The 25,028-nt window shown below is 34.1% G+C and overlaps 1 protein-coding gene across 4 annotated transcripts in view; it reads left to right on the forward strand.

Moving 5' to 3' along the window:
- Window positions 1-25,028, forward strand: part of LOC126814951 (tropomyosin) — an 81,172-nt gene that overhangs the window by 10,860 nt on the left and 45,284 nt on the right. For 2 of the 4 annotated variants that reach the window (XM_056099567.1, XM_056099568.1), the window contains exons 2-12: window positions 5,299-5,496; window positions 6,545-6,619; window positions 7,484-7,528; window positions 7,690-7,773; window positions 9,607-9,800; window positions 10,263-10,283; window positions 11,609-11,694; window positions 12,100-12,200; window positions 14,314-14,481; window positions 14,861-14,927; window positions 15,160-15,266. In XM_056099567.1, coding sequence (XP_055955542.1) covers window positions 5,350-5,496; window positions 6,545-6,619; window positions 7,484-7,528; window positions 7,690-7,773; window positions 9,607-9,800; window positions 10,263-10,283; window positions 11,609-11,694; window positions 12,100-12,200; window positions 14,314-14,481; window positions 14,861-14,927; window positions 15,160-15,266 — 1,095 coding nt within the window. In that variant the 5' untranslated portion in view covers window positions 5,299-5,349. Of the gene's footprint in view, window positions 1-5,298; window positions 5,497-6,544; window positions 6,620-7,483; window positions 7,529-7,689; window positions 7,774-9,606; window positions 9,801-10,262; window positions 10,284-11,608; window positions 11,695-12,099; window positions 12,201-14,313; window positions 14,482-14,860; window positions 14,928-15,159; window positions 15,267-22,135; window positions 22,852-25,028 lie in introns of all 4 variants that reach the window. The other 2 variants (XM_050540421.2, XM_050540422.2) reach the window with 2 other exon arrangements.

A 25,028-nucleotide genomic window follows, 5' to 3' on the forward strand; every position in this document is an offset into this window, starting at 1 on the left:
GTTGTCACGTCTTAAAACATGCACACCCAAGCAGCTTCATCATCCTGATCATTAATATAAATGGTTACAGTTTTTTGTGAAAAAAGGGCACCAGACAAAAGCATTTATCTGTCAGTGTTGTTCTAACATACCTATATCAACAAATTTGACTCGTAACTTTTTTGTTTTGGAGCGGGGTGGGGGGGGGCATAATATAGAGTCCATACTAATATATATGACTGTCATTTGTTTGTCATTCTGTTCAAGGTTGTGAACTGATTGCAGAGATGTGTACCACTTTGGTCTGTTTCTTGTTAGTACTAACTTCTAGCTGCTATACACATATACTTTTGCAGTTCAGAATCTAAAGTTAAACCAATGACCAGACTAAATTGGTTGTTATAGGATGACGCGCTGACAGGTATTCACGGTTGACTTGATGAACTCTGCTGTATGGTCAGATATTATATAATTTGAGTACAGAATCTGCTATAGTCATTAAAATCTAACTAGCAAGAAACCTATACCAGCCAGGCTCTATTCATAATAAATTTTAGTAGAAACTGGTCCTGATTTCTTTGACTATTTTCTTTAAAGAATAATGTATTACGATTCTTTTGCTTTAAAGCTCTACAGAGACGGGCATTTATTTTGAATTGTAGAGTGAAGTACATATTTCTTAAAATGAAAATATGTGGCACAATTTCATTCATAAACAAACTCTATTTTTTATTCATGGTAAACTTATTATAGTCTGTGATAAGGAGAATTCTGCTGTAATCTGTTTAATCTCTGCAAAGTATATATTAGTGCACCACTTAATTCTATAGTAATCTAAAAATATTAATAAAAGATCTCCAAATTGTTTGGATTTTAATTTTATTTAAAATATAAAACAAATTTCAGTACGGCAGTAGAATAAATCATCTACCTATGGAGTACCAATTTATATTGCGCGCAAAGGCTTTAGCAGCTTTGCAAGTATGGCTTCATAATATTATATACTTTTTGAAAATTAATTTAATCTTAAGTTATATTTTTCTGATTTGTTATTACTGTATTGGTTTTAGAAGTACAAAAGTGTTATTTTTTTAAATGCTGTTTATTTTGAGTTTGATATGTTGGTGATGAATTTGTTCACCTATAATTTGAATAGTCGCATCACCATGAATATAACCAGTTACGATTTCAACAATCTAACTCATTTTTTTGTTTTTAATTTATTGATAATGGCCGACATCGTGATCAGCCTGTATACACCGAGTGTCGATCGAACATGCCTTGTACCAATTTTCAGCAAGATTGGATATTTTGTTCAGGTATTATATCAGTATGTGCTTCCGATATCCATTGTTAATTCAAGAATTTGTGCCATTGACCCCTGTACGTGATCCCTGTGTTACAAAGTTATGTTCATGTTCAATATTATAAATTAAAACAAAACAAAGAAAAAAGACTTCATTTCTCAATTTTATTAAATTCTAATCTCTTACTTCTCAGTTCCTACATGTTACATACAAAGACGGTCTCATCATTAATACATCTAGGTTGCTACAAATAATTTCCAGACAACCTTTGCGGTAACCTGTTAGGTTACCTGCCCTGAAATTGTTTGACTTAAAAATACATTATGGAAGATTAAATAAAGAGCTGACAATATATAATAGATAAAAAACAGATTATAATGTAAATGGGAAATGTCGAAAATTTTAGTGAAATTGCTTCAATCTGATTCATATACACAGTAGCCTCGATTGTCATTTTTACCGCTGTTACGATAATAAAAAGAAGACTTGATTATCCATTTTTGCGGTTAATCAAGGGCGTTGGACAGAAAATCGGATTCAAATCTAATTAAATTCGGACCCATAAGATGCCATCGAGGTCGTTGATTATGGTCTTTTTAATAAATGTCTAATTAATAGTTTATATAACATTTCAGACCTAAAGAAAGACCTGCAATAGTCAGATTTAGCTCTTGCATAATGTTTATGTTTAATTAAGCGAAAACATTAAATTTTAATGAAGGAAAAATGGGAAATTGAAAATATTTTTAAGTAAAGTAGTACAATAAAGAAATTGCAAAAAGACTTTACCTGTAAAAATTCTTATGCTCTCTAACAAATCTGTGTAGTTGTAACATGGTTTAATGTAAATCGCACCTGTTTGTGCGACTGTTTACTTGTCATGTAAATACAACTGTTGAGGGCGCAATAAGTTTAACATATCCCAAATAAACACTTTAATGACATTCTGATTTTAATTTTCTGAATACTTATTAATATCTACTAAATGCAATGGGTATAATTCCACATTGAAGCCGATACAAGTGCGACTAATCCCATATGGGTAAAATATTGGACCCAGATGTATTATTTTATATGTGGTAGATGCCATATAGATAAGATATTGGCCCCAGATACACATGTGGGTAATCCCATATTAATACCATATTGAACCCATATACATAATATACATGAATGTGGTTATATCATATCCATACCACACAAGCTTTTGGTGCACATATGCGTAATCCCTTCTGTGCAGATTGGTTCACAAAACTAAAACTATGGATTCAATAATGAACTTATACATACAAATAAGTAATCCCATATGGATACCATATTATCCCCAGATACACAAATGGGTTATCCCATATGGACACCATATGGGCCCCATGTATACAAAACAGAGTTGTTAATGTGGGTAATCCCATATAGACCCTATATTGGCCCCAGATACACACACTATAAGGTCAGATTATCAATGTAAGAAAGAAGTAAGCATTATACCATTTGGCTTATCTCTGTGATATTAATTTACACACAACTAAAAGTATGGATTCAATAATGAACTTATACATAGAATAATAAGTAATCCCATATGGATACCATGTTGGCCCCAGATATACAAAAGTTATATGTAATCTCATACAGATAGCATATTATCCCCAGATACACACACGGGTAATCCCATATGGACACCATATTGGTCCCATGTGTACAAAAACAGAGTTGTTAATGTGGGAAATCCCATATAGATCCCATATTGGCCCCAGTTACACACACTATACGGTCAGATTATCAATGTAAAAAAGAAGTAACCATTATATCATTTGGCTTATCTGTGTGATAGTAATATATACACAACTAAAAGTATGGATTCAATAATGAACTCATACATAGACTAATAAGTAATCCCATATAGATACCATGTTGGCCCCAGATAGGCAAAAGTTATATGTAATCCCATACAGATACCATATTATCCCCAGATACACACACGGGTAATCCCATATGGACACCATATTGGCCCCAAGTGTACAAAAACAGAGTTGTTCATGTGGGAAATCCCATATAGATCCCATATTGGCCCCAGATACACACACTATACGGTCAGATTATCAATGTAAAAAAGAAGTAACCATTATATCATTTGGCTTGTCTCTGTGATATTAATATATATATGAAAATAAAGTGTATTTGCGTACATTTGTATGTGGTAAGATAATATGGGTCCTATATGGGGACCTTGTGGTATCACCTGGGCCCACAGCCTATTTTTTTCCCAGATGGTCCCCATGTGGCAATGTTTATGGGGTCTACACTGAGTATGTTGGGATGGCCTAGTTGTCTAGAGTCTAGAGTGCCGCACTTTGAGCTTTAGCTGGCCGGTCACCTCTGGTTTGCGGTTGTGTTTTCGATCCATGGTATGAGCGTATGTAGCTTGGAGATAGGGGCGTCTTCTCAACCTCGTGGGTTTACTCTGGGTACTCTGGTTTCCTCCCACAACAAAGACCCCTGTATGTGTGCTAAGATAATAAAAATGAAAAATAAGACTTGTCTATGATATCACCTTCACTACAAGCGGACGTTAAATAGTAAGAACAACAGAACGTTTTGCTCCACGTTCGAGAAATGTTCAGTTTGACATTTTACATGGATTACTGCTGTGTTCTAATCATATTGTTTCCCGAGTTGACCATCTGGAAATATCGTCTTATAGTAGATACATTCTAGAATTAATATTAATGCAAAATATAAGTAAATACAATTGTCTTGGGGTGAATTCCAATTTTCTCAAAGCGAATTCCGGTGTTTTTAAGTAATTTATTAAATGTAAAATATAACTAAATACAAAGTTCTTAATTGCGAATTCCGATATTTTGAAAGTGAATTCCGGTGTTTATAATATGTTTTCAATGTCCGATTTTCTCAAAGTGAATTCCGGTGTTTTAAAGTAATTTATTAATAATGTAAGATATTCGTAAATACGAAGGTCTTAAGTGTGAATTCTGATATTTTGAAAATAAATTCCGGTGTTTATATGTTTTCAATGTGAATTCCGGTGATTTTCGGTGTTTTAAAGTAATTTATTATTAATGTAAAATATTAGTAAATACGAATGTCTTAAGTGCAAATTCCGATATGTTGAAAGTGAATTCCGATGTTTGTATGTTTTCAAAGTGAATCCTGGTGTTTTAATGTAATTTATTATTGATGTAAAATATTCATAATTAAATCCAGATAGCTTCTTTGTTGTTGAACAGTAAAGTAATACTAAATCTTAAACACGCATTATGCAAGAGCTAAATCTGTCTATTGCAGGTATTTCTTTAGGCCTGAAATGTTATCTAAATTATTACTTAGACATTAATTAACTTATCCAGACCATAATCAACTCTAGATGGCATCGCTAGCCTGCGATCTTAAGTGGATTGTGAGCCAATTTACTGTATAACTTTCCTTCTCGATTAAACGATTAAATGGTTAATCGAGACTATGTTGTTTATCGTACTGACTTTAGTAATGATGACCGAGGCTAGGCAGAAATTTCATTCGCTTATTTCTCGGTTCATAGTGGATCAATTTGAATAAAATTTTCAGCAAATTGCCTATACGTTATATAGTTTTTAATTATTATAGTGAGAACTGCCAACTCGTTATCGAATCTCCCATAATATATCTTTAACTATAAGATGATTATATCATTGTTATGTTATCAACAACATTGATTAGCCAAACAACATTTTATTCATTGTTGATTAGTTTGTTGTTTTAAGGAGTGTTATGTTTGACAACAATTTTATTTACTTGTGGAACTACACCTATTATCGTTTGAATAGAATTGCATAATTAGACTAATGAGATTAGTTGTATGTTACATTTAAAGCAACACATTCTTAACTCCAATACAATCATATTTCAATGTATTAGACTGTTAAATTTGTAATAGACAACAACATGATGTATATATATATTGGCTTGTTTAAATATATCCCACACTTTTTTTAAGGCAATAGTATATCTTTCTTTTTAGTCATTACATTAAAGAAATACTGGTAAATCGTCAAGAAATAAATTAATCAAGATGAATTATTTGGGTACAGTTTCCATCTTAGATAGGGGAGATGCCCCTGCACAAGCTGTTGTTGATAGAAATGCCAGATCAATGGCTCAACGAGTGGCTAATGAAACTAAGGAAGAACTGGAAAAGGTTATGAACAGAGTAGAAAATGTAAGTGAAGGATTATAATTGTTATTTTTATTAAGATTTCTCAGACACTTATTAGCTCTTTCTCTAAGTCGGTACCTGTTAAGCAATATCAAGGTGTTGACATAGGAATGTCATAATGTGTTAAATTGATACATAGTTGAGCAATCTGAAAACTAAAATCTTGTATTTAGTTTAGAATTTCTGTGGACAGATTGAAGTTTTACACTACGAGGAATTGATATTTTACAATCAAACAGTTATACCATTAAACTCACAATGCAGTATTGCACACTGCCACATCAAGGCAGTTGTAACATCTTAATTCAGTTAATCAGTGCAGTTTGGAGTCTACAGAATGAAGAATCAAATTTAGAATATTTTCAACACAATACACAATTTCTCTGGTTACGTATGAATTGCATGGAAAATTATCCCGCCTATTAATCTTCGAATTCCAAATGCCAAGAGTTCTATTATGTGCACATATGTCAATAGGTAGACCTTTGTTTTCCGGCCCATCTGAACTACTAGTCACACTACTTTCATAACCAGTGTTAGTCTGGTTTGAAAAATCACACTGAGATTTGATTGAACCCTTGATATTTTTGTTAGAGGTCAATCTTGTATCCAGGTGCAATTGGATACGAGTTAAATTTTGCCTATCATACTATTCATTGAATTCCAGTTGCCAAGGGTTCTTTTACGGGCATACAGATGTGTACACAGGACCTCAGTTTTTCATTCCATCTAGAAGATTAGACACAGTCCAATCCCAGGCCCCCCATTCTTAATCACTGACAAGGGAAACCATGCTGGAATTAATGAGGAACTTTTAAAGTTAACTACATGATTGAACTGGAACCTCCGGGTTTGTGAGCCAGTGCATGTCACTGTTCCCCTGTGGCTCCCTACGGTCCATTAAACTTTTCACATAATCTTGCATCATGAAATCTTATGTGAAAGAAACATGTAGGTGCAATTTAGCTGGACACATAGAAGCTTTGCTGATTTTATATGAATTTCTACAGAAAAGGACAACAAGATCATACTTATTTTTCATATTTTACAGATTTATCAAAATTTTGAAATGACAGATGAGTTATATTCAGATCATAATCCTAATTTGGAATTTGTCAATGATATTGTAAGTATATTTTATTGAGTTAAAAGATTTCCAAATATTCTTTTTGATTTGTTCAATCAAACTTTATACTGATAACAGTCAATGGTGCTTTTGAAGCACTTGAATAGGTAATAAATATAAGCAAACATTAAGGGTACTATCCAAAACTATTTTACAATTTTATTTTTATACGCCCATATTTTCATGTGGACGTATTATGCCGTCGCCCCTGTCCGTCCGGACGTCCACAATTGTTTGTGGACTCTCTACAGGTCACAATTCTTATCCGATTTTGACGAAACTTGAAATATAGGTTTATCCCCAAAAGATCTCGGCTGCTTTTGATATTGGCATGTATCAGATCGAAACTTCATGCATTATGGCCCCTGATTGTACAAAAAATCACGTTTTTAGCTTGTGGACCCTATAGAGGTCATAATTTTTATCCGATTTAAAAAAATGTATTATTATATCACCGTTACACCCTAAGGGCGGCTGATTTCGAATTTCGTGAAAATCAGCCCAAAATTGACAGACAAAATGGCCGCCGTTCGTTCTCAAATAGTGTAAAAATATGGTATATCAAGATTGTGGACCCTATAGAGGTCACAATTTTTATCTGATTTTGTTGAAACTTGAAATGTATGTTTATAACCCAAAGATCTCTGTTCCTTTCAATATTTGTGCATATCGGACCTTAACTTCCTGAATTATGGCCCCTGATTGTACAAAAAATCGCTTTCTTTTTAGCTTGTTCTCTATCCATCTCTCGAAAATGTGGGCGTATCCTGTCTGGCAGCCGCTGGTTTTATATTGTTTCTAGTTTTTTAGTTCCAGCCTAATTGTGATTTAGTTATTATTAAGATTTTATATTTTGCTATATAGGCTGAGCTGGCAGAAATACTGCAAGATCAAGTTAAAAAGAAAAAGGTAAATATGCATATCAGTCACTTATCAATTCAAATCAACATTTCATAATGGTAACATTAGGCCTAGATATAACATTAACTGATATTATAGTCTAAAACCTGTATTGACCTGTATACTATACACTTAATTAGTTTAGAAATTGTTTGAATGTTTGTTTACAGTATCAAGCACAAGTGACAGTATTTATAGTTGGATTTCAAGAAGTCAGTTCTCAAAAACTAAAACTTCTTCAACAAGTCAGTGAGGTAAGAGGATTTAACATGGCTGACTAATATACCATTATTGAAATATGTGTAATGGGGCTATACACGATGTTCAACTTCATGAGATGACGATCCCTATCCCTATCGATTTTTATACGCCCATATTTTCATATGGACGTGTATTGTCGTCGCTCCTGTCCGTCTGTCGATCCGTCCACAATTGTTTGTGAACAGTCTACAGGTCACAATTTTTATCCGATTTCAACAAAACTTGAAATATGGGTCTATCTCCCTATAGAGGTCACAATTTTATCTGCTTTTGTTGAAATTTAAAATGTAAGTTTATAACCCAAAGATCTTTGTTCATTTCGATATTCGCGCATATTGGACCGTAACATCCTGAATTATGGCCCCTGATTGTACGAAAAATCACATTTTTTAGTTTGTGGACCCTATGCTGGTCAAAATATTATTCGGATTTAAAAAATTGTTTGAATATATCACCGTTGCATTGTAACATTGGTGAATATGAATTTTGTGAATATCGGCCCAAAACTGCCCGACAAAATGGCCGTCCCTCGTACGCTCTAGAGGTCACAATTTTGATCCGATTTTGATGAAACTTGAAATGCATGTTTATAACCCAGAGAACTTGGTTCCTTTCGATATTCGCGCATATCGGATTGTAACTTCCTGAATTATGGTCCCTGATTGTACGAAAAATTATTATATGATTTAAAAAAACATTCAAATATATCACTGTTACACCGTAATATATCACTGTTACACCGTAATATATCACTGTTACACCATAACTTTGGATGAGTTTGAATTTCATGAAAATTGTACCAAAACTTCCCGAATTATGGCCCTTGATTGTACAAAATATCACGTTTTTAGCTTGTGGTCCTTGTAGAGGTCACAATTTTTATCTGATTTAAAAAAAACGTGTGAATATATCACCGTTACACACTGAGATTGTGGTTCCTTTCGATAATCGCGCATTTTGGGTCCTAACTTCCTGGATTATGGCCCTGATTGTTCAAAAATCACATTTTCTCTAGAGGTCACAATTCTTTTCCCGATTTTAAAAACTGTTTAAATATATCGGCATTCGACCATAATGAAGGTTGAATTCGGATTTCGGGAAAATAGAAATGAAACTGCCCGACAAAATAGTCGCTATTTGTTCGCAAATTGTGTAAAAGTGTGTAATACGAAGGTTGTCGACCCTCTAGAGGTCTCAATTTTTATTTGATTTTGATGAAACTTAAATCATATCTTTATATCCCAAAGATCTCAGTCCCTTTTGATACTTGCACATTTCAGACCATAACTTTCTGGATTATTCAACTGATTGTACAAAAAGTCGCATTTGTTTATAGCTTGTTCTCTATCCATCTCTTGGAAAATGTGGGCGTATCCTGCCTGGCAGCCACTGGTTAAAGATTTCCAATAAACACTGTCAGATTTATCACCTTTGATCAATTTGAAAAACATTGTGGTCGCTGTATAGGCTAAAAATATCATCCAAGTTGACCCTGAAGTGATTTACGATAATTATTTTCAGAGTTAAAACCCTTGGTCAATTCTTAAAATCTTGTAGACGCTCTTGAGGCTAAAGTTATTGAAATTGTTTCAGTGCAAGAGGAATCCTATTGATTTTCAAAAATATCTGATAACTACTGTCTGATTTATGGCCCTTGATTACTCTGAAAATTTGGAGGACACTCTAGAGCAGGATTGCCAACCTCCTGCACAAGTCTGTAATTACCTTTGTGGACAGCTTAGTTGCTGTGTGTATATGTTCCTTTGTCTGGCAACTCATCTTTTCATTAATAATGATAAACAGATAAGTCATTTTTGTTGTTTTAGTTTTTCACAGAGAGTATGAAGATTTTTGATGATGATGAAATGCTGTCAACACCAGATGTAGATTTAGATGATGTGACATATAAAATAGATGAAACATTAGACGTGGCTCATGGTCTAGCAAACAGACTTGGAGAAATAAATCAAGAGATCATCGACTATTTACTTCGTTATGCAGAAAATAAAGCAAAAAATAAGTAAGTATTTGTCAATGGAATGCTCTGCATACAGCTGAAACATGTACTTAATTTATTTTAAGGGCAGATTTTAATTCATGTTCTCATTTTGATTTAAAAATCTATAAAGTTTGGGAAATCACGAAGTAGTTGTTGGCTTCACACTTCATTATGGTGGTCACATCATGCTATTGCCTAAACGATTTCTCTAAATTTATGTCTCGTACAAGCCCAAAACACAGACAGAAAATCTTCAACGTATAAAGTTGCGCTGATTGTCAATGTACAACTTAAATAATGGAGCTTTGATTTTCCAAAAGAAACATGTTGCACGTTTGATTGCAATAAAAAATATTTTTTAAAATTCATCCACGTGTAAAGAAACGATTAAAAGAATGTTTTTGAATACAGGAACAATTAAAAAATAAATATATGCTTTAATAAGTAATAATTGATATATGTTTTATTAATGTATCTATAAAGATCAGCTCAAGGGGAAGGCAAGTAAGTCAGGTTATGATGTTGTGTGTTTTAGTTGTATTATTGCTTGGTTTGCTATTTTTGTTTGAAGTGATGAAAATGTATTAATAGACATATTGCCAGTTAACATCAGCCATGTTTCATGTCACAATGTCATTGGCCAACTTAGGAAGAGAAGGGGTAGTCCAGTGCTTTCTCACTTTATCCTTAGTTGACCATTGACATTGTGACTTTATAACATGGGGAATGTGAACATGCAAGAGGTCTATAGATGGTGCACAAAACTGTTTTTGCATGACTCCTGTAGATTTCCATCTTTTAAGATATTTTGTAAGCATTTGATAGTAAAACATAAAAATGTACAACAAATTTTCATACTGTAAAGCAAGAAATCTTGGCATGCATGAAAACAATGCAATATCAAGTCATAATAGTACAGTTTGCATTTTATTTCATGCTGAATATCTAGATTTAATTAGCTACTAGTTTGAGGTCTTAAGTGCAGTTGAGAAAATTACCTTTACACTCCGCAGAGTTATCTTGATTTAGCCAACAGCATGTACCTTATAAGGTCCATGCCAAAAGCAAATAAAAAATGTTCTTATTTTTTATGATTTTTTCACTGCATTTTAAATGCCATTTTAACACTGTATATTTGGTAATTCATAGCTATCAATTGTTCTTACATTTAATTGTGGTGTTTGTATTTCACTTATTCCTATTTGAACAAACTGTATCTAGATTTGCATAATTTTTTTCTAGGAATATGATTATGTTCTTTATGTTTATGACATCTATCAACCATAACTGGTATATTTTCCAGATTTCACTGTTTAGAATGCCAACATGCTACTGCATATGATCAGGGATTCCTATAACGTAAATGTTGAATATTCAAAAATCTTCCATCTAAGTCGATCGACATGTAGACTTTTCAGGCTCAGTTCTTGCTTGTGTTTGGGGGGCATAGAATATATCTAGTCATTTAAATGGGATAGAAAATCAAGGTCCCATGTATAAATTGGAAGTGGACATAAAATAGCCCTTGGCAGTTGGAAGTCCCTAAAGTTTGAAAGAAATTAACACCCATTACTATCATATATAAAACTGACAACATTGTGTGTATTTAATGTTTTAAAAATATGTCAATAAATTGCAGAAAAATAAAGTTTTGGAATATATATTTAAATTCCCAGATAATTGCTGTGACAGGTAAAATTAGGAAATTGAAGTTATATAGGTATTATAATTTTCATCTGCTGCAGAATCAGTATGCATAATATACATCTTTTGTTTGTAGGATTGTCAATTTTTTTTAACATTATGTTGATTTTGTTCTTTTAATAAAGGGGAAAGAAGAAATTGGAGAAAGCTTTACAAGCTGCTAAAGATGATATGACAAATCTTAGTGAAAAACTCCTTTCAATACAATCAGGTAGGTTGACAAAGTTCATCACATTACATAGTAAATAATAACAGAGTTTAAAGTTTCAATACTTTATATTGATTTTATACTGCCATCTACTTTTACTCTTAGACTGTTAGCGGAAGTATTAATGATGATTCTTTTCTATCCATGAACATCAAGGCCAAATTAAGATCCAAATTACTAAATAGTCAAATGATTGTTGTGATTTTGGTGCATTGATGCTTTAAAATATTTAGATTGTTTTTATCATATGTTGTACATTATATTTGTATCATACATTTTTCATTAAATATTGAATATGTACATTATATTTGAACATTATATACATTATATTTGAACATTATATACATTATATTTGTACATTATGTAACATAATTTATATCATATATTGCACATATTTTCCTATTGTAGATCTGGAGGACAAAGAAGAAAAAATGCAGCAACTGTATAAACAACTAGAAATAAAAACACTAGAAAATCAGAAATATAAGTCAGCAGCTGAAATAGCTAAGGTATGTTGTTCAAATAAAGATTGCTATATGTATGTTCGTAAATATTGGTTTGATATATGGTTCCACGTTGGTCCGGTAATGACTGCTTGATAAATAAAATAGACTGAAATATGGAGTATTGCTCTTCAAATCAAATCTAAACAGCAAAAAAACAAACGTCAGTACGATTTCAAAATCAGAGAGGCACTTTAATCAAATCATTCTAGAAAACGACTTACTAAATGGATCAAAGCAATTTTTTGTGAACAGTATGTTGACACATTAGTGATTAATTCATCACAATTGCAAGACATTGTGAGAAGGTTTACAGTCTGTACACAGTCTATACATCAGTATCTGGTGTGTCCACCGCGAGTGTCAGTAACAGCAGTGCAGCGTCAGTACATGGAGAGGACCAGACAATTGATTAACGCCATTGGCACCTGGAACCACACTCTTAGAAAAGCCTGACGCAATCCATCGGCTGTGTTTGGTCTCGGTACGATGTTATTAAGTCTCCTCTGAATTTCATCCCAAAGATGTTCAATCGGTTTTAAGTACGGACTAAGGGCTGGCCAAGGCATAATGTTGACACCGTTCTGCTGTAGAAAGTCCCGAGTAACTCTGGCGACGTGGGCACGGGCGTTGTCATGCTGGAAAACGTTGTTTCGATGAGCTTGATCAATGTAGCGCATTGCTGTGATGCCGCCTCCTCTCCCTGGAGTGGACCAAGATTTTGGAACACCACAGGACGCACTCTCTGGTTCAGACGGATTCCACCCCCAACCATTATGCTTGGACCTCCCCATGAGTCTCGTTCCATGACACATTGGTCAGAATAAAGCTGGCCACGTCGATGCCATATTCTGGTCCTGCCATCTGTAGTTGATACGCAATTCCAACTCTCATCTGTGAACAGAACAGTTCTCCATTGCCTGTGTCGCCAGTTCTGGTGTTGTTGGGCAAACTGTAGATGTTCACACCGATGGCGAGGGGTGAGGATCGGTCCATGGTATGGTCTACAGCAATAAATGTTCTCTCTGGTGAGACGTTGGCGCACTGTATTGGTACTGATGGGTCTTCCATGTGTTCCAACTGTCAGACGTGCTGTCTCAGATGCCTGTGTGAAGGGATTCTGCACTGGTCTACCAGTTCGGGGGCGATCATCCGTGGTGTTGGTGGCCCGAAAGCGTTGCTGAAGCCTGTAGATGGTCTGAACATTGACCTGGAAGTGATTGGCAACCGCTTGGGAAGTGTAGCCAACGTGGAGTCTTCCAAGCACCTGGTTCCTCTGAGCTGTCGTGAGTCGTGGTATCCTGTTGACGTCGTAGTGTGAATAATTCAACCAGGTATGGGGGTGCATTTTATAGGGCTGGTCCCGGTGAACAGCACATGCAGCGGCGTGAGTTACATGACAATCATGGAGATCACATTACCATCTCAAAAGTCAGGTTGCGTTTTTGAGAACATTCCCTGGGTTTAATTCTGTGTTTGGGAAAGAGCCTTATTGCTCAGGTAAAGTTGGAGATGTCAAAGATATACAATAAAAACATTTGGTAAGTTTTATGCAATGCGTCTATTCAGAGTAACATACCAACCCGAAGTTTCCTTTGCTGCTTAATATATTAAAAAAAAAAAACAGCATAGAAATTATATAAATCGTCAACACCGTGTGAGAAGAAAACTGCAGAATAAAATGTACAAAGCTGTATAACGGTCTTGTCGGAATTAAAAAATAAAAGAAAATTGCGCTTTTCAGAGATTTTTTATAGCGAAATTCCATGTGTCGAACAAGTATATGTAAATAGTGTTAATGTCTACTCTTATTATGCATGACTAACCATATTCTAGGGGGCACTGTGCTAATGTGAAGTTAGGTTGTGATTCGAATTAGTTATTCAATATTAGGATTTACATCACAATTCTGCGTTCAGTAATGCCTCAAGATAAATGTGAGAAATATGGTATGGATTATTATATACCATATGTTAGGCCTACACGTCATGTTGAGTCTGATACTAGTAAAAAGGAATTGATTATCTTTTTAGTATCTCTTATTACAGAAAAAAGTTAAAACAAAATTTATATACTTTTACCCACATATTTTATTTCATATTTTCCCATTCTTCAACAGAAAAATTTATTAGATTCTCAAGCATTGAAAGAAGAAATATCTAACCGTGATAATAAGATTAAAGATATGAGACAAATCATCAGTCGTTTAGAGATAGATTTAACACAAGCTCGTCACAGTCATGAACAAAGTCAAAACAGACTGGAAAACTCAAGTATGGAGAGTCAGGTAATGTTTGATAATTTTTTCATAATTTGTAACAGACATGATGCAATTGATGATACTTTTAAGAAGAGAGCTGACATTCTGTAAAATTTGGTTTGCTATGATTTAACTTAACAGTTACAAAGGGGATGAGCAAATAAGATTGTGTAAAACTTAAGACAAATATGTCAATGTGGATGTTTTGAAATTAATTCTGAATCGTACGCATATAGCCTATAGTGGTTTTCAAAAATTTTAGCAGATGCTTATGAAAAATTCCCAGCCTGTAAGTGAGCCAGAGCATGGATATTCAGTAATTTTTTTAAATATGATAATATGTTGATAATGTTTGTTTTTGTATTGAAAGTGATAATGTTGTTCAGATTTTTGCTTTTTTTTCTAGCAAAAATTACTAGAGTTACAGAAAGGTGTAGATGGCAGCAAATTGGAGACAAATGAAGCTAAGAGAGGTAAAATATTGAATTTAATGATTTATTTTAAAAATAAGACATGTAAATTTGTACCAGGAATAGTAGAATGTTGGAATATTGTTGCTATTGTTTGTAAATTTAAAAAAACAAAACAATTACTACTCCCTTTATATGAAATTTCATTTCTCTGTGATTAAGATAGCTGACAGTTTTTATTTAACCATATGAAAATCTGCTTTATATCTTAGTAGTGTTTCATTATTTTGTATAGAAATGGAAAAATTACATGAATCTCAGATTAATAAAATGTTAGAAAGTCATAGTAAAGAAATAGACGAATTAAAAGAACAGCATCAAGAAGAGATCAATAAATTAACGGTAGGTAATGTTTATTATGGTTAGATTAATAAATGTACAAAAATCTCAATATTTATAAATCCATTTTTATATCGTCATTTTATGTTAATGTTAATAGAACAAATGTTCATTTTCATTGATTTTATCATAAATAATGATGCTTTTACCATTTATTGTATCATCACATTATGTATATTGTTTTATGTTTGAATTAAACAATTAGAAGGAAGAAGGTTTCACTATGAGTAATCTGAGTATCAGTGGTATTTTGACCATGAAGTGATCTTCAGTAGTAAACATAGCCAAAGACAACATACACATTACTTAAAGATGCATTATGTAAGAGCTAAATCTGCCTATTACAGATCTTTCTTTCGGCTTAAAATGTTAAATAAATTATTACACATTTATTCACATGTCAAGCCCATAATCTACTCTCTAGACTATTGGATGATCGTGATTTTGAATAGATTCAAACACAATTGCCATTTAATAATTTAATTTAAAAATGGATAAACAAGACCATTTTTTTTATTCTCGTAGCAATGGTACATGACTGAATCAGGACTATATTTTAAAAACTTCAAACTTTCAATCAGAATACAGTAATTTAACTGAAATATTCAATATATTAATTCCTCATTATCTATTTTTGACCTATTATAGCAAGAATGATCAGCTATTTATCTAAATCTTACACAATTCATCTTTAAAACTCATGTTCTGCACATGATTGCCCAATTGCCAGTGAATCATTGACTGAACATCAATAGAGAATCGTCAAAACTGTATCTGCAAAATTTTGAAAAAAATGTTTTTTTGCTCTAGGTGTTTGCTTAACTTTCCTTCAAGATTCATCCAAAGTAAAAACACCTATATGGATATACTACTTCTGAATTTATTAACATGCTACAATTCGATACACATACAGATATCGTTATCAAGCAAATAATAATATTTAACAATCATCTTAAGAAACAAGATGAGATAAGTAATAATATGGATAAACAATTACAAAGGATTAACAAGATGAAAGACTGTAATGTATTGATAACAATTAGAAACGAGTTGAATTTAGCAGATCAAACTAATAATTATAAGAGATTAACGAGATGAGATATAGATAACAATTAAACAGAAACCAACGAACGAAATGTTAAATATCATTATTTGCTTGATAACGATATCTGTATGTGTATCGAAACGTAGCATGTTAATAAATTCAGAAGTAGTATATCCATATAAGTGTTTTTACTTTATGAAATCTACTTCTATATGTCTTATAAGGTTTAAAATTCATCCACTTTGGATGTTCAGCCAATGATTCTAAGAGGATGTGCATAACATTAGGTATGCTTATAGCCACTACACACATCCTCTAATATACATAGCCAATAAACACTTCCTCTAATATACATAGTCAATACAGGCATCCTCTGATATACTTAGCCAATACACACATCCTCTATAATATACATAGCCAATACCCCCACCCGGGAATATACATAGACAATACCACCCCCCCCCCCCCAAATATACATAGCCAATGCACACATCCCCTAATATACATAGTCAATTCACACATCCTCTAATATGCATAGACAATTCACACATCCTCTAATATACATAGACAATAAACATATCCTCTAATATACATAGACAATAAACATATCCTCTAATATACATAGACAATAAAAACAGACACCCTGGAATATACATAGCCAATACACACATCCTCAATATACACAGCCAGTACACACATCCTCTAATATACACGACCAATACACACATCCCAAATATACATAGCCAATACACACATCCTCTAATATACATAGACAATACACATACCCTCTGATATATGTAGCCAATATACACATCATCAATAAACATAGCCAATACACACCTCTAATATACATTGTCAATACACACATCCTCTGATATACATAGCCAATACACACATCCTCTATTATACATAGCCTATACACCAACTCTGGAATATACATAGGCAATACACACACCCTCTAATATACATCGCCAATACACACATCCGGTTATATACATAATCAATTCACACTCCTCTAATATACATAGACAATACACACATCCTCTAATATACATAGCCAATAAAAACATGGTCTAATACACCTTTTGGTTAATAAATATACCAAGTCTATATTTGAATCCTATTTGATTACTTGATTCAATCAAGAGGATCAAATTTGGGATCACTTTTGGTGCATTTTCAGATTTAGTTGATGTAATGATGTATAAATACCAAAAGTTATTATCAACAAATCATACCACACATAGGTTTAATTATCGGCAGATAGTTCCATGTCTTTCTGTTTCTCTTCAAATATTATTTCCGTTGTGCAAAAACTGTTCAGAATTTTATAATCGTGCATCTCGGTAACACAAAATACCGGCTTCGTTTTGAAATTCACAGGGCAATGTATCCATACGATTGTACTCTTAGTTATTAACTATATATTAATCACAAGTACAACTCCATTTTGAAATCCATGGAGAAAATGATAGCATTTCATAGATCGCTATCATGCCTCAGCCAATCAACGCTTTGAATTATATTACGGTAAAAGGGACCATGCCATATGAGTTATTGTATGCTACACAGATGCAGTGAAAATGGTTAAATTTAGCACGAAAGTTGCACAAGGTTTTTTCCACGGTCTTGCATAATTAACACACAAGACCCAATAATACACGCAATCTGCGATGCCTTTTTAACAAGTGATTTTTTGTTTTAAATACATTTTTATAAAGACAATAAACGATGTTAGGACGTCCCGAACTGCTCTTATCAAGAATATTTCGATTTCAGTATCTGTCGAATAAACAAAAACAAAGTAATTTAATCAGGAATATTATTAACATGAACAGTCGGAACGTGAATTAAATAAGGAAATTATTGAGAAGCGGTGGCCCTTTTTGATAATTTTTGTGGTATTTATAAAACTAATAACCAGAGAGCATTGGAATTAGACCCTGTTATGGAATATGATCAATTAAAATTATGAAATAAAGTGTGTTTATATTTAAATGTTACCCACAAAATTGACAGGGATGTAATATAATTTATAAAAATATAAATAATATACAGCGTATTTACAATTATGGGGTGATGATGATGTGAAAAGCAATATTATATTTACGAGTATAATCGGTGATATAATCATTGTAAATAAAATTTAGTAGACATACCATCAATCGTTTCCAAATTAACGTTATTGTCTTCATTCGCTATTTTTGTTGCCCAAACTCAAACGGTCAAAAAGGTCGTGCTCTGTTTTGATTACAACACACGTGATTGTCAAAATTTGTCAACCTTACCCCCCTTCAACTATTACGATTGTTTAGCTCATCAAGTGACATATGTAATGTTGTGATGGACATAGTCGAAAATACAAAAAGAAAAATATTGACTTTTCATGAGAATACCTTTTTTTATACGCCCACATTTTCATGTGGACGTATATTGTCGTCGCCCCTGTCTGTCCGTCCGGATGTCTGTCCACAATTGTTTGTGAACAGTCTACAGGTCACAATTTTTATCCGATTTCAATGAAACTTGAAATATAGGTTTATCACCCTAAGATCTCGGTTCCTTTCGATATTGGCATGTATCGGACTGTAACTTCATGGATTATGGCCCCTGATTGTACAAAAAATCACGTTTTTAGCTTGTGAACACTGTAGAGGTCACAATTTTTATCCGATTTAGTTTAAACTTGAAATGTATGATTATAAACCAAAGATCTCGGTTCCTTTCGATATTCGCGCATATCGGACCGTAACTTCCTGAATAATGACCCCTGATTGTACGAAAAATCGCGTTTTTAGCTTGTGGACCCTATAGAGGTCATAATTTTTATCCGATTTAAAAAAACATATTATTATATCACCGTTACACCCTAAGGACGACCGAGTCCGAATTTCTTGACAGACAAAATGGCCGCCGTTCGTTCTCAACTAGCGTAAAAATATGGTATATCAAGGTTGTGGACCCTATAGAGGTCACAATGTTTACTATTTTGTTAAAACTTGAAATGTAAGTTTACAACCCAAAGATCTCGGTTCCTTTCGATATTCGCGCATATCGGACCGTAACTTCCTGAATTATGGCCCTGATTGTACGAAAAATCGCGATTTTAGCTTGTGGAGCCCATAGAGGTCATAATTTTTATCCGATTTAGAAAAACGTATTATTATATCACCATTAGACCCTAAGGATGACTGAGTTCGAATATGTGAAAATCTGCCCAAAACTGACAGACAAAATGGCTGCCCTTCGTTCTCAAATAGCGTAAAAATATGGTATATCAAGGTTGTGGACCCTATAGAGGTCACAATTTTTATACGATTTTGTTGAAACTTGAAATGTAAGTTTGTAACTCAAAGATCTCGGTTCCTTTCGATATTCGTGCATATCGGACCATAACTTCCTGAATTATGGCCCCTGATTGTACGAAAAATCACTTTCTTTTTAGCTTGTTCTCTATCCATCTCTCGAAAATGTGGGCGTATCCTGCCTGGCAGCCGCTGGTTTTGTTGGGATATTAAATTGTGCAATGGATTTTATTCAACCGAAGGTGATTTCAAACACATAGGCAAGTTTTTAATAACAATTATTCAGTAGTTTGTTCACAATCAAAGAAATCTGTTTAAAATTACCACTGTTCAGACAGTAGTTTCCTTTGATAAATAACGAACACACACCTATGGTCATTTGATTTGACAAAGCCTGTGGCAGCTTCTAATCCTCAAAGGGTCGCCAATACAAACTCCTGTACCGCTTGCTACGAATTTCCGCCACAATACTGGTCTGCAGATATTTTAGTGAATAAAATTGATTAATTGCATGTGTAAAACTCTTAGAAACATTCATCTTAGTCATGGAAAACTCTTGCAGTTGTTAGCTTTTCAAGAAAATAAAAACTTTCCATTTCCATGTCCATGTGTAGTTAGCGATTAGTCCCCAATTTCCATGCTATTCCCTGGTGCCTGGATGACTATGTTTATATACATATAATCATAGGTGGAGGGGCGGAGCTTATCGTTTTTGGACGACCGCAAACGCGTTTTCCTGCTATTCCAGCCCGTGAATACAGCAACCTCAAAGTGGTCTAATGTAGCCTAATTAAGATGGCTGACTCGGATTCCAATCAACCAATCAATTGTTTACAGTCCATTTTGAAGATATAACTGCTGCAAACACGTTTTCCTGCTATTCCAGCCCATGAATACAGGAACTTCAATGTGGCTGACCCGAATCCCAAACAACCAATCAATCGTCACGGGATATGAGGGCCTCACCCTCCCGGAGAAAATTTAGACAATTTAACTACAGCAAATGCTTTCTCTGCTAGTCTAGCCTGTGATAAGCAACTTGTCCAATGGTTTTGTAACCGAAATCCCACTAAATACCAACCATCCAATCAGACTGTTTCAGCTGCATTGACAAATAATAATCGATGCCTGAAAAATGTTGCACTAAGTAAAGTTGCTCCAGACAAAATGTTTTAATCTATAGTCAATTCAGTACAGATTTGTGGTATTCAATTAAAAGAAAAGTAAAATTAGTGTCTTATTAGATTTCAGTCACTTTATTTTGCCAACTAGCTGAAATAAGATTGCCCGAAAGTTTTGGAGGGCAAGCTGCACACCTGCTCCCCTGGCTCATATGCCTATGCATATGAAGAGTCCAGGGGAAGAACGATCTAAGTCACATTTTTGTCTTTTCGCATAAAAGGCAAAACAGACTTTTGAACGAGAATGCTTGACGGGAACAGAACAACGAGTGGGTTTAATTACAACTTCAAAATGATGTTTAATAACATACGATGGACTTGTATTATTTGTCCGGGAGGCCATTTCAGAAGGACCTTGGTTCGATGTGTCTCCGATCGTTTTTACCTGAAATTGATTGTTCCACAGAAAGCTTATACAAGCAATGTATATATTTATTGCTTACACGAAATTTCCACAAATTCATGTTTTAGTGAATTAAGCATATTATGTTTATGGAAACGTATTTTCATCTGGATTTTGACCACTTATTTCTGCCACAATTCAAGTACAGATGATATATGTTGGTGAATTACTTATGAATGTTTGATATAGAAATGCTCATTTTTATTTTTAATATCTCATTTTCTTTTTCATTTTACATTCAGAATTATTTGATAAAAAGATTTATTTTTTTATTTTCAAGAGTTAAAATTAGAATGTATGAAATTACAAGTTTAGATGCCAAAGTTGAAAATTTGTTTAAAAAATTACCTTTTTTCTTTAAATACTCTGTATAATAACTCCAAAGTTAATAGATATTTCTATTTCAAAATTGAAATTTTAGTGAAGAAAATAGAAGTGAAAATAGTTATTCTTGATTTGATATAGAAATTAAAATTTAGTTTAAAAAATTAAATAGAATTTCTGATTTAACAGAAACTGTTATGTTAATCAGAACTAAAATCCATGTTTATCAGGCTTACAACTATGTCATTGAGGATTATTTAAGCCATATTATTTTATACTGTACAAGAAAATAAATTGTTTATCCGCATTATGCTATATTTAGAAACTAGATCAGCTTGCACTCCAGAAGAGAGCTGTTCCCATAGCAACTAGGCCATTAGTCAATACAGCTTATATCCTGCTTAAATCCACATTGACCTAGAAGAGACAGGCGGGCTGGCTTATTTTAAGCTAGTCAAACTAGTTCACATAAATCTCTTTGTTGTGGTTTACGGCAGGGTTTGTGCTTCAGAATTTGTATGTGATAGGACTAACTCCCGTCTGGTAGTTAGTTTATTTATGAAACTGGTTATACTGTTTACAAGATATTTCACTGAAGTGTTGTCAACTTGTAGGTTATAACCAGACAGTATAATTTTTGTATATGGCTGTGTGAACTGAATAAAGTAGACTTACCTTATGTCAAGTGTGATCACAGAAGATTCTCTCTTTCTTGACTTTTGTTTAACATAATTATAACAGTTTGATGGATTCTAAGTCTCAATACATTTATTGGAATAAACAAGGTGTTGATTTGATTTGAGAACTGGGAATTTGTTTTGAATTGAGAATGAATAACCAATTTGACACTACTGCCAAATATGACAGTAAAGCTACCAATTGGATGAGTGATGAAATAGAAAGATTAGTGGAGGTTTGGTCTCAACCAGAAATACAGCAAGAAATGGAAACCACTTACAGAAACTTTTTTGTCTTTGGAAAAATTTCAAAAATACTTTTACGATATAATGTACAACGCACAGCTTCACAATGTCGGGTAAAAATCAAGAACTTGAAGTCCACTTATACCAAATTAAAAGAGACCGCACCCCATGAGTTTGAAAAACTAAAATGTCGTCATCCATATTATGAGACTATTGAGAATATTATGACCCAGAAATTGGATGATGTAGACAAACTTCCAATACCTCGAACAGACAGCAGATCATCAGGATTGATTAAGATAGAAAGTAATTTGGATGATGATAATGATGATGATGATGATGAAGATGATGTTAATGATGTACAATTTGATATTGTCAATATTCACTCACATCATGGAGATGATGAGGTAACTTATTACAATATTAATGTGAATTTAATGAGAAATATTATTCAGTATTTATATCCATTTAAAGAGGAGTAATATTTAGTAGTTATTCTCAATTTCAAGTTCTCAGAGTAAATGTAAAAAGTTTTTTTTGTTTTAAGGAGGAATATGAAAATGATTGCATATATAGGCCTATTGTATATGTGTCTTGCCACTTAAAGTCTCTGATCATCATTTTACTGATCAAAGGTTAATCTTAAAGGAATACCAGCCTCAAAATGGTTCAGTTCCATTACTTGAAGTAGCAATATTGTTTTTAATTATTAAAAAAACAACCACATCCAGTCTTTGCATGGAGTTAAACATACTATTATATTGGTATTCTGCATACTTTTTGAATCTTAGAAACCCCCATATTTCTTTAAAACAATGTTCAAATTCTCTAGACTACCAAATTAATGATTGTTTACAGTCATGTTATAGAAAGATAAACAATGAGTATTACTTGAGCTTAAATTGTTAGAATTTCAAATTTAATATACATATTCAACAATTAATATGATTAATAGCTGATTAACAATAATATACTATTCAAAAAAAGTAGGGGATATTTGATTTTTAAGTGTTATTAAAGTCACCTAATGAAACTGACGAAGAAACAAATGACAAAATGAAATGAAGTTCACATTCATCGATTTATTCCAAATGATCGTTATAAGGGTAAAATGATACCCGGGGTCAAACAGCAAAGTTACCACAGCATCACAACCAAGTCAGTAACGGGTAAATCCTCCTCTGTTTGCCAAACAAGCATTGATCCGACGTGGCATACTCCTAATGAGACGTCTAAGGTCATTTTGGTCCAGATTGTCCCATTCCTGTTGCAACGCAGCAGCAAGTTCTTGGACATTGGCAGGACGTTGTTGATGTTGACGTAACCTCTGTACAAGCATGTCCCAGACATGCTCGATGGGGGAGAGGTCGGGACTCAGTGCTGGCCATGGTAATGTGGTGATGTTCTGTTGTTGGAGGTAACCTGTAACGATCCTGGCCCTGTGACATCTTGCGTTGTCATCCTGGAAGATGAAACGGCAGCCATGACGTCGTGCGAACGGCACAACATGGACTGCCAAGATGTTGTCCCGGTAGTACTGGCCTGTAACACGCCCTGCAACAACATGTAAAGCCGTTCTTCCAGCAACAGTGATGCCTCCCCACACCATAACAGAACCACCCCCAAATCGATCATGTCTGATGACGTTAACGTCTTGGAAGCGCTCGTTTCGACGACGCCACACCCTCCTACGTCTGTCAAAAAAATCAACAGTGAACCTTGACTCATCTGAAAACATCACATTGCTCCAGCGTCGATTATCCCAGTGTTGACGATCCCTACACCAACGACGTCTTGCCTGAATGTGATGATCTCTCAAACAAGGGATCACGCGAGGACGTCGGGCGCGATGGTGACCCCTATGCAGTCGATTCCGAATCGTCTGGCCACTCACTCTCACACCAGTGTCTGTTTGAAGATGAGCGCTGATCTGATTTGCTGTGATGACACGATTTCTCAAGGCCAAGGTACGGATAAATCGATCCTGGGCTTGAGTTGTCGCCCTTGGTCGACCTGAGCGTGGTCTGTCCTGTACAGATTGTGTATCACGGTATCTGGACCATAGCCTGCTTATGACAGACTAAGAAACATTCATCGTCCACGCCACAACCGCCTGTGTTGTGCCGATCTGTAGCATGCCAAGGGCACGTAACCTTTCATTTTGGGTAAGCCGACGCATATCAAAATTTGTTTTCTGGTCACTAAAACAATTAAACTGATGTTTCCACCCTGGAATTCAATGCCACAATGACTGTAACATTCCAAGTCAGAGTCGTGCAAATCTTGGGTTGGACCCCCATGATGATCCCAAGCATCACCTGCATTCCATGCGGTAGCTATTGGTGCGTTTGGGCGTCACATGTAACTGGAAATGTTTCTTCTGTTAGGTTCTATAGTGACTTTTTTCGTAGTCATTTGCATATTTTAGTATTATGCCCCCAAAATCAAATATCCCCTACTTTTTTTGAATAGTATATATACTAGCTGGTAGCATGTCATTTCGGTTACGCGTCATTTCAGACTCAACTTAGACGACCTTTCGGACCCAGTTTGACGCTATCAGACTTACTTGACGACTTTTCGG

The sequence above is a fragment of the Patella vulgata genome, chromosome 3 (assembly GCF_932274485.2).
Source record: "Patella vulgata chromosome 3, xgPatVulg1.2, whole genome shotgun sequence".
Taxonomy (NCBI): Eukaryota; Metazoa; Mollusca; class Gastropoda; family Patellidae; genus Patella; species Patella vulgata.